Source organism: Trachymyrmex septentrionalis, unplaced genomic scaffold (genome assembly GCF_001594115.1).
Source record: "Trachymyrmex septentrionalis isolate Tsep2-gDNA-1 unplaced genomic scaffold, Tsep1.0 scaffold29, whole genome shotgun sequence".
Lineage (NCBI taxonomy): Eukaryota > Metazoa > Arthropoda > Insecta > Hymenoptera > Formicidae > Trachymyrmex > Trachymyrmex septentrionalis.
This window is the reverse complement of record NW_017305451.1, coordinates 1,526,939-1,538,808: the sequence shown is the minus strand read 5'-3', so window position 1 is coordinate 1,538,808 and position 11,870 is coordinate 1,526,939. Positions and strand designations below refer to the sequence as shown.

The 11,870-nt window shown below is 41.9% G+C and overlaps 1 protein-coding gene across 2 annotated transcripts in view; it reads left to right on the top strand.

Moving 5' to 3' along the window:
- Window positions 1-963: 963 nt before the first annotated feature.
- Window positions 964-11,870, top strand: part of LOC108749347 — a 22,817-nt gene continuing 11,910 nt past the window's right edge. The window contains exons 1-2 of one of the 2 annotated variants that reach the window (XM_018487964.1): window positions 964-1,437; window positions 1,883-2,121. In XM_018487964.1, the coding sequence (XP_018343466.1) occupies window positions 1,995-2,121 (127 nt within the window). In that variant the 5' untranslated portion in view covers window positions 964-1,437; window positions 1,883-1,994. Of the gene's footprint in view, window positions 1,438-1,800; window positions 2,122-11,870 lie in introns of those variants that run through there. The other variant, XM_018487963.1, reaches the window with a different exon arrangement.

Genomic DNA, 11,870 nt, shown 5'->3' with positions numbered 1-11,870 from the left:
CCCCGCCCCCGTGCGAAGCTCGTACTCGGCCGCGTAAACTGCGCAGTTGCGCTCGAGTGTCGAGTTTTGTCGTGTCATACGCGCCTTCACGAGGCTCCGAGGTGCATGCGAGCGCGCCGTATGCTCGTGTGCGTGGCCTCTCACTCTCTCCTTCGTCGAGAGATCCCACTGCTACATGCTACACGCTCCACTGTGTCCCGAGACCGTGTCGCTCGCACCACTGAGTTGCACTTGCGTCTTCCAAGGGCGGATCGAGTCTCTCCCTCTCGTATTAACATTTACTGCGCGAGAAGCCGTAGAAAAATTGAAGTAAAAAAGAAACGAAACAAAAAAAAAACATGAAATGAAAGGGAGCGAGAATCATAAAGAGAAATGTTATAAAATATGCCACGATAGATTTGACGCTGAAAAATTGTTGACACCTAAAATCGAGATGGAAAAAAGTAGGACGAGAGAAAAAAAAATTCGTTTTTCATTTAATATTTCCTCATAGTGCAATCAATCATGCATAATGTTTATTAATCACACATGTCTTATTGGATAGCGTAAACCATTCATAGTGAAGTATTCATCGTAAAGATGTGCGATATCTTGATACATTAAGAGCACTCTTCATACAGCGGATACTGCCGTGCGGTGTCTGACGACGATTGCGAAAACATGATCGCAGTAAATGTTAGCGTTTCAAAGCGGAGAGCTCGCTCCGAGCGCAGCGTCCGAAGAGCAAGACAATGTATTGTCACGCTCCTCGCGCGTTTCCCCACCCCAAAGTAAATCGGCTACCCTCACCACCACCAGTTTATTTCCTCGTCATAGGTTGCGCGCGCACGCACCCCCACCGTTCGACCAATCGGTCGCGCGAGTAAAACGGAGTGGAGGGAACAGCCGGTTGCGCTGCCGTGAGGCAGAACGTGCGGACCGTGGCTGTGAAAGCACAGAATCATTACCACGCCAGACCTCGAGGAGAACAGACGTGTTTCTCGTTTATCCTGAGCTCAGTCGAGATCTCGTGTCGCTTCGCATTCTCGTCTTCTCACCGCACGAATACACGCGTATGTGATATATATCGCGCCAAAGTGGCCAGCGGTGTTTGTTATTTGCTCGTGCAGATTAACGAATCAATCTCGGTCGGTCATAGTGCAATACCGAAGATTTTCCGGAGCACACACCTCACGTGACCGCTCGCGCGGGACACTCTCGTGATACCCGCGCAGCCAATAGGGCGATCCTCCCCCGTATGTGTTGTACATCTTTACGAGTGACGTGAACCAACTGGTGCAGCCGTCAACCGGACAACTGCGGGGACATTGAAATTTTCTCTTCGTGGAGTCACGAAAATTCTGACGAAATCTTCGTGCTCCATTCGACAAGTGCATTCGAGCGGCCGAAATCAACAACCGTGACAAAGGACAAGTTTTTTTATACGGTTCTCAGCAGGTGATTGTCGAAAGTGATTTTTCTGTTTTTTTTCTTTTTTTATTTTTTTTTCCCCACCCCTTCCTTTTTGTCTCGAGAACGTTCGATGCATGGACAGTTTCGTCGGGACTTGGGGAGAAATTTCGTTTCGAGAATCGTCTAAAAGGGAGTAGAGCAATAACATTTACGGGAGATCCCCGCAGCGTGCGCGCGCGCGCCACGTGCGATCCGGAATGTTGAGCGTTGATAGCCGGTAGACTTAAACTGTTCGCGTGCACAGCGTTTCTAATTCGCGTTCACAATTCTACGACGTACAGAACAAGAGTTCAAGTAGAGACACAAGGGGGGACGGGGAGGGGAGGAGAGGAGGGGGGAGGGGCGGAGGAGGGATTTTTCTTTGAAAAGTGGAGACGTAGACAGTGAACAAGTGAACTCAACAACAGAACATTGCTTGGTTCGGTTACAGTGCATCAACCCCCGGGCCAGGCGGGTGTGGTAACGAGCGCGTAGCTTGGAACTCGGGCTACAACTGCTCCGCAATTGCTCCGTTCCGTATAGAATAGACGAGAGAAGACACCATGGCGATACCGTTTTTGCCCAACAACGACGAGAACACGTCGTCGGAGGAGCAGCTGATGTACCAGCTGTACGTAACCCTGCACAATGCCCTCCGGAGCAGGAACGCCCATCATCCGTCGCGAAATCGTGAGTTGTGCGCATTTTTAGATAATGTACTCTTTGTAAGCGAAAGCTTTATATACAATAAATATCCACACCTAGTCCTTATGACGGAAGTAGATAGAGAAGAGACAGTAGATAGAGAAAGTATAGAGGAATGATTGACAGATTGTCACATTGGTATGAACCATGTTTTTGACCGAGCGTGCGCTCCCTGCGAGATTGATAATAAAATGATGAGAGATAAATCGATAGGTGATTGCGATAGTTTTAGAATTGATAGCGAGTGTTTCGAAAAGAGTTCGAAAAAATATTGATATTCTCGACTGTAAGAATAAAATTAGATTAATTTGTGATCGCTTTGAATGTATTGATGTAGAATGGGATTTCTTGATTTTCAAAATTTTATAAATAGTTGGAAAAGTATTCTCGACTGTCAGAATAAAATTATATTGAGTTAGTTGTTTTGAATGTATTGATGTAGAACAGGATTTTTCAAAATTTATCGATAGTTGGAAAAGTATTCTCGACACACACTGTGAGAATAAAATTAGATTTATTTAATTGTTTTGAATGTATTGATGTAGAGCAGGATTTCTCGATTTTTAAAATTTATTGATTGGATAGTTGGAAGAGTATATAATGACCGGCAGCAAAACGAGAGCGATGATAATCGTGAAAGAGGATTTACTCTTTTATTGATATTTATGATTATAAAAGATTATGATGGATCACATATCATTCCTTTATATCTTCTGTTAGTCGCGTTATAAAGCGCAGCGTGTTTTTTTTTTTTTTAGATTTTTTTGTAGACTAGATTGTTTAGACATTATAAAATAGCAAACGAAAAAGCGAAAAAATAATAACTGAGAAAAAAGTCTGTTATTATATGTATTAGAAGTATGTTTTTTTATATTATAAAATTATTATTATTTTTATATTATTTTTATATTATCAAAATTATATAATCAAAATTGTGTGATAAAATAAATGCTCCAGTTTATAAAAACTGGAATAAAAAGTTCTTGATTTATTCACAAATCATTACGATTTTATAACCGAAGCATTTATTGTTAATTGCTAATGCTACTTAGAACCCAAAATTACCTGATCATTGAAAATGTCTGGTTGACGATTGAGATAAGTAAGTGGAATAAATAAAGTCGGTCGATAGCATCTCGGCTAGAATTCTGTAGTGCAACACGTGGTTGCGATGGGAAATAATTCGGCTCAGCGCAAGAAACATGCGAGAGATCCGCGCGTGACATTTTAATGTTCTTGTGTTCAGAATGATTAATTTCTTACGCGTCGCAAATAATTCATACGAGCCATTTCAAGAGAAAGGAAAACGTCATGTACGTTGCGAAGATATTAACTGCACTCTTATTGTAAAATTAGCATAAAATATAAAAAATGCTATATTTAAAAGTAATTAATACTTGTGTTCCCCATCTCCTTCTTATTAAATAAATAAGATTTGAAATAAGAGTTAATATTATATTGAATTACATTTATTCAATTATATTTATTCAATTATATTTACAAATGTAAAATAAATAAAATATACAAGTTGTATTTTTTTTTTTTGCCTTATCTCAAGGAAGTTAATTACTGACAATTTGGAAACTTTCTCTCGATATTGCGTCATATTGATAAAAATGATATCATTGATCGGAGGTTATTGTCCCGCCGTGAATCATCGTCGAAACATTTCGTTTGGTCCAGTCCAAGGAGCAAAATCTGGATACCTTGATTCTCAATTTTGCGCAATGCCTCGAGCGTACGCCTTTGACGTCAAAAGTGATAGCGCGACAAAAGCCGCAAAACCACTCTGACATTCTCTGCAATATATACATATATATATATTTCTGTGTTTTTTTTTGTACATAACAATATCGCGTGATGTAACTTTCTAAGCAAATGTTACATCAGTGAAAAGCAATAAGTATTATTTTTATTAATTTGACAAAATGTGTCTAAAATGTGTTCTTAATTTTGAAATAAAGACAATCGGAAGATTACAATTATATTATAGTATATTATAGTATAATTATCCACGAAATGAATCTACAATGTAGGTTTCACAATTTAATTTCAAGTAACTTCCACATTGTAAGAGACAGAAAAATTAGATAACAAAGCCTATCGGAATTCAAACATGAAATCCTTCACTCTGGTATTAAGGCTATTAGATATCCATAATCGCTGCACTACAGCTATTTCAATTTTCTATCAATATCAATATCTAATCGACCTTGTCCTTCATTCGTACACAATGTCATAAATATTTACTTAGTTATTATTGACATGAATTAATTTTTCTTTATTTTTCAAAATTCTAACAGTATCAATACTTTCAATTGGAAAATATCTTCTAGCAATAATAGCTTCTGAAGAAAATGGAATACGCTGTGACACACCCCATCGTAAATTGTGCATGTGCAATGTTTGTACACTCGTAATTTTCATTTTAAAAAGTCTTTTACAAATCTATTTGATCGTGGAGAGACGAACAGGATGTTTCTCGAGAGATCTCGAGAGATGGTTCATATTTGGCGCACAGTAAAATCCAACTTTACGAGAGAGTGCAGCGAGAAGAAGGAGAATGGATTGTACGCGAGTAAAACAGATGTAGTGTGGGTGTAGAGCATCGAGCAAAAGAAAGAGAAGGAGAGTATGGCAGACGATGTCCGGCCATGACCCTGCTCCGCTGGTCGTGCCTCCTTTACAGAGAAAAGAGAGGAGACCGGAGAAGAGCGAGAGGAGGATCTGCGACGTGCAGAGAGAGAGAGAGAGAGAGAGAGAAAGAGACCACTGGTCAGCCACAGCACACGCAGTAAAACGCGCTATAAAACGCGATGCAACGCAGCCTCGGCCGCGACCAAGTCCGAATCTCGGATGTCGATCGTGCCGGCGCACCTCGCTCTGAGAGAGAGAGAGAGAGATTGCGGCTATCAACCGCAAGTGCGTGACATCATCGATTGCTCTCTCTCTTTTTCTCTTTCTATCTTCCTCTCTCTTTCTCTCTCCCTTTCTCGCCAGCGTACGCCTCGCCGCTCTGTAAATCAAGTAGAAAATCCACAAGAGCCGGTACTCAATTCCCGATGAAGCGGGATTCGGTATAAGGCGCGGAGTAGTTCCGAGCGATCTTCTATCCAATAAAAACGTTATTACGGCATACGCTATTGCAATGTATATGTAGAAAATTGTTGTCGCGCGATCGATCGATCTGTCTGAAACTATAAATCTCTAATATTGGATTCTCTAACAAGTGGATCAGCACTATGATCGAAGTTTTATCGACGATGAATGTAAAGAATGTAAAGAAATTTACTTCCTTCATTTATTTAACCGCACTGCGGTTTAATCATCTCGATTGAAAAGTCCTTATAGAAAATTGTTACAGTAATATGATTTTGTGTTGAAAATATACGAGTATATATTTCGAAGTAGATACGCGTGCGGTAACGCTTACCGTTGTAACACTTCGCGGCTATTTGAACCGCGTCGTTAATGAATATCGTTGGTACAACGAATAATTTATGGAGATTTAATCTTTCGACCGTGATGGATAATGTAATCCGCGGATAAATCCCCCGCTTCGCATTGTATAATATATTTTATTGCATTTTGCTCGCCGTGAATAAAGCCGTGCGTCAGGTAGAACGTAATTACCCGTGCCATGTGCAATAATCAAATCTTCAATCGTAATACACATCGTTTTAATGCGAACGCACGCGTTGCTCTTATTCCGCCATTCGCGTAATTTTCATTTACTACGCTCGACGTTACAGTCAAATTGCATCATTTTATACTTTATCGGTCGATTTCCGAATGTTGAAAGTTTAATCGGATTTAGAGTTTTTTTTTTTATCTTGTAATAGAATTTTTTCCTCGACATATAATTATGTACAAAAATTAATCGAAATAAAATTACATTGTAAAAATTTACATTTTACCCGCCTTTGTCGAAAATGACGAAATTTATTCAGATAAGAAAGAAATTTCGAACGATATCGTCCAAAGGCAAATAAGAAATATTCAATATTCCTCCCAGTATTATTTTACACGAATAATATTGAATAAATAATTTCCGTCGTGCAATCGCGCGCGTATATGTCCGATATACGTCGGACTCCGAGCACGAGGAGACTCCTTGGTCTATCTCGCGCGCGTTCAAATCGCACGCTACGATGGCTCGGACCCATTATTTCACGAACGGAAATAGTGCCGGGCCGCGTGCACGTTGCACGGGGGTCAATAACCATAGTTGCCGCGCTTTCGCGAGAGAAGATGCAGAATTGCCGCGTGCGAGCACTCGCGTGGTTGCATCAAATCGGGGGTTGTTATTTATAGGAACAGCTGTGGGCATTCCCGCACCGCGCAACGCGCTCTTCTTGTAATATTTGCGGAAAACTTCCCCCCCTCGCCTTCCATCTCGCGCGCGCGCGCGCGCGAACGAACGCCTCGCGAGAGTGCGGCAATCGCGATTACGCGCGCGTCCCGAAATGTATTTTAAGGCGACCACCTCCCTCGGCCCTTTTTAAAGATAGGATCGATCCGGTGACGGGGCGTGTGTTCTAATGAGACATTTACTCGGAATTTATCACGAGTCAGATTGACTTGTTAACACGAAATACACGTGATACCAATCACAATTGCGGTATACTCGTATTAGTGAGAAATACTGATTTCCGAACAGATTTCCGAAATTGAACGAACGATGTTTCGTACGAAGTGATTCATCTCGTTTTACCCCCCTCGTCTGTCTTTTTCCCACAAGTCGCTCGATAAGACGAATCGAATGATCACAATCTCTCTAATCGAAGGAGTTTGATTTCTCGGTACGAGAAAGATCAGGTGACTTGTAACGCGATACGCACTTGATACTGAACTTCATATTACGTTTCTCTCTTTCTCTCTTTCTCTCTTTCTCTCTTTCTCTTTCACGCACACGCGCGCGCACACACACACACACACACACACACACACACACACACACACACACACCACATACGCGCATAAACGCATTCGTAAACTCATGTCTCATGTTGTCACAATAACGACGTAACAGCTGCTCACAATTTTGAAGTAAAGACGTCGAAGTCACGCTTGATACTACGTTCGAATATTTCTCATTGATAAATTTTACAGATACAATTAGAAATTGTGAATTATATCGTTAATAATACTACGTTACCGTAGAAAACAAATAAGAAATCATCTTCGTCTCGGCGACAAGCCAGGCGGGAGAAACTTCGACTATTACTTGGTTGATTTATCAAAGATATTCCACTTAGTAGTGGCAGACGAGCGATCGATGCCCGTCGGGATGAGAACAGTGACTCGAGTGTCTATAGACACTTATGAAATATTGAAAGGAATTCGTCATTGTAGACTGCCGGGTCTCTCCCGCGGCCGCCGCCTTTCCCGCCATTCATACTTGCGAGAGCGACTGCTATTGACAGAATTCTTCAAAAATTTATCGCATCCCTCACTCGGACGGAGACTCCAATCTCTTTCTGTCTTTCTTGCCCTCATCGGCGATCCGTTATCGTCGCGTATAAACCGCGCTTTATCTCGTCGCAAGGCAGACACTTGAGGGCGCGACGTCGCTTCTTTTTATCTATTCGCCTCTCGAATTTATCGAATGTTTCTCTCTCTCTCTCTCTCTCTCTCCTTTTCTCTTTCCGATCTTTCGCATTTTTCTGTTGAAGACGCCTCGTTAAACCTCGAAGTCAGCTTCGTACGCGCGAAAGACGTTGGATAAACGCGCGTTCCAGCGGTTTCCGCACGACGAATAGATATTTAATTGATTGTCGATGATCAGTATAAAGAAGTAATCATTGGACTTTAGAATTATGTAATATCGAAGTAATAAAACAGAATAGGAACAAAACATTACCAGCCTGCATTTCTTTTGTTCTTTTATTACTCACTGTATATTATTGTTTCAGTTTCTATAACGATGTCTAAATAAGTTATTGTAATTACATAAGTATAGTGAGACTTGAACAATGCACATTACGATGCTAATAATACCAGCATATGGTAAAGTGCATATATAAAGTACAGTAGATACTAAGCGAAGGAACTATAAAGCGTACAAGTATTTTAACAAACTTCGACATATTATTGGTCTCGTGATACCTAAATAAATTGATGCACAACTAATTTTCTTTATTCGTTGAATTATTTATTACGAACGTGCTCGTAACTAATGAGAGCGTTGTTCATATCTCGCAAATGAATATTTATCTTCGGCACAGGCGCGTCATTCGGCGATTTGTTAATTAGGACGCTGATTGAGGTAGTCAACAGGCTCTCTGCGAATTTTGCCAATCTCCTAACTACCCGCAATCATTAATATTCATACGGAGGATATCCACTTCGCCACTTCTCTTACAGTGTATAGCATTTTTACGGTCCCTTGAAGCCCTTGCGTACCTTTCTGGTAGACCGGATCAGATAGGGGCACGCGTATCCACCGGTTCATGAAATTCGGCAGATTTTATCTACGCGGGCTCTCCTCTTGCGCCTGCGGTTGCACCGACGCGTATTATAAATTTATCGCGGTCGGTCATCGAAATTTCATCGAGCGTGAAAGTCAAGTGCACTCGGGATTCTTCGTGCACGCCGCGGAACAAATTACTCTCTCTCTCTCTCTCTCTCTCTCTCTCTGTTTTTTCTTTTTTTTCCTTTACACGTGCTTGCAACTCTTTACCTTACATATTTCTTGCCTTCATTCCTCGCTATCTGCATCGTATCGATTCCGTCACTTGTTCAAGTAGCTTAACACGCGATTCGGTCAAAGAGGCGCCGTGTAGCGTTTTAATTAAAAGCCCTACGTAATTTTTAAAAATAACTCCTGTAGCCCGTTGACGTTATCCTCTGTGCATTTTGATGAAGTACAGCTAACTGAAGGCTTAGTCCCCCCCCAAGGTTCCCAAATACCACGCTGATTAATGCGCCGAGCTCGCCCTCGTGCGATCTTCGCGCTCGACACTTTGCAAAGTGCGCTCTTCCAGAGTCGAAAATAAGCGTTCGCTTACACGCTGAGGAGGATGCGACGATAAACACTCGCGATCGTTTGAGTTTCGCTCGTAACGAAAAGCTATAAGAGTAATCCTCATAAATTCCAGAAATTTACGTTAGCATCGAAGATGACAAACGTAGAAAAAAACAAAGAAAAAAAAATTGAGACGCTTCAATCGAGCGAGTGCACGAAAAATTAAAGTTGATGAAAAAAAAAGGGGGGGGGGAGGGGGAACAATTCGTGAGACACGAAGCGCGAATAAATATTACGCTCTTTTACTGCTTTGTCTTTACCTCCGTGCATGAGCGATGGGCACGAATCACGCTCCGCGAATTTATCAGGCCTAAAGAGGGGAAGGGAGGAGGAGAGGATGAAGGAGCATGACGGAGAAGTTGCGAGGCGAGCGGGCGATAAAAGAATGAGACAATTGCGAGGGAGTCCAAACGGACGCGCGGGATGGAAGGAGGAGAGGGTACTTTATTTAATTTTCGCGACTCACGAAACGCATTCTGCACCGCACGTGCACGTCCTGGAGTGCTCGAAGAATTGTTACCGCAGATCGTTACCTCTTCGGCGAATCGCCCTTCGAGGAATCGATTTCCGCTCCGCGCCCACATTCGCCCGCTATGAAACTCGTCCGATTATTACCGAGGACTGCTCGCGAAATAATGACAGTGACCGAGAGCGGCCGTTGCGCTAATAATTGTGATCCAGTTGCGCCGAATCGATGCTGAAATTGTACCCACTGTGCGAGAAGTTACGCACCGCCCGAAATACAGCCGTGGCGATTGTTGTAATTTCCGTTCAGTAGGTTTTCCACAAGAAAGACTTAATCCCATCGATAAACAATAAATTGAGTGTGAATAAAGATGAGGACGATTAAAAATCGTTTTAACCGTTCGCACGTATCGATTCTGACACCGTTTAATGGTACAATTTTTCATGAGCAGAGTCGAGACGGTATTGACAATTAATTGTCAATGACTATACATAATTTACAATCTGCATTACTGAATTAATAATGTATTCTATTAAAGCAGCAGCTTTAATCGCTCCGGGAAAATTTGCGAGTAAATCTACATATTTCTGAGCTCTCATATTCTTTTCAAATATAAAAATATCGTAGTCTTAATAATTATCGATAGGAACAACTTAATAGTAAAGCGAAGCGCAATAACTGTGTGTCGTAGAATCCTCTTCAGCCATATGTGTTTTTTTTTTAAATTTTCAAAAATAATTAATCTTAAATCAAATTAATGCGTAGTCTTACTTCAATCGAAACCCCGACGTTACTACGATATCGGTTATATCGTATCAAACGCTGCTCGATCGTCAATCGTGATCGACAGAATAATTTCATCTCAAGTGCAATCGAGTTCGGCAAGACGATTAGTTATAGAAAATGCATGCCTAATATCGCGCGCGGTTGGCGCAACAATATATTACAGCAGGTGTGTATTTTTTAGCACTTCGATTGCGCGGTATCGCAATAATATAATATGGTAATATTGTCAGCTCGCTTAAATTGTCGATAGATAATGACGCTTCTTATTAACCAGTTAAATATAAATGCAACAACGTGTATACGTATACGCGCCGCGCGGGCCCGCCAGACCGACCTTTTTGTTCGCTTTCGCGATCGATTCGCGTTGCGCATCGTTACGTGTAACCTTTCAAGTGCGCGCGCTTTAGAGAATCCGAAACCAACTACACATTCACCGAGTTATCCGAGTTGAATTTGCAGTAAACTGCGGAAATCCAGGGCTTTTGCTTGAAACGTACGTTTGCCGCGTTGTGTGCGTGTGTGTGTGTGTGTGTGTGTGTGCGCGCGCAAATTGTCGGCTGTGCTTCTAGAAAAAGATATTAATTTTAATATTAAATACACACACATTTCCATCAACGATGAGTCGTATTACAGATTTTATTTCAATCTTTCCAAATATGATATATTTACTAAATATAAAGATACATTTATTTCGAGCATTAATTTGACTTAACTATCATCTCTTCCTAAACGTCATTCATTCTCAATGTATCTATCAAACAGAAGAAAATTCATGGCAATTCCTCGAATGATATAAATGTCGCATTTAAAAGAAGAACGCTGATCTGCGTTTGCGAGCGATTAAACATCGCGAGGCGCGCTTAATATTAACGTGCGATTCGACGTGCCTTCTCGAAATCGCAAAATGAGCTCCAACAAATATATGAAACGACGTAGTTACAATTACCATTACGTATATCTGTCGCTCGTGGTAGTTCCATTGTTCCGGAAAAGCGTGCAAAAGAATAGCGCGATAAAAAAAAGTGCGCGGAGCGAGCGAGAGGAGTACAGTGCGAGCGGCCGAGGTGCATTTTACGCATTCGCGTGCGTATGCCGTCGCTGTGCAGCTCCGGCGCGGCCTTGAGAGGGGTTCTTTGTGCAGTTCAGCGTTCACTGCGGCGTTCGCTCGCGTACGCTCGCACAATCGCGAAACACGGGTGCGCGCGCGTACACCCACACCCACACGGTTAAAACTGGCCCCCGCCGTTACATACGTACACTGTAACAAGTTGCGTTGCACTTATGTACAAAGGGCGCTCCATGTGACTCACGTGCTCGCATATGCTACCGGCGGTCTCCGTCCCTCTCGCTCTTCCTCCCGCTGTTGATCTTTCCTCCTTTCCTCCTCCGCGTCCTATTCTATTTATTTCTCTCTTTCTTTCTTTTTGCTTCTTTCTCGTTCGTACATATATATAT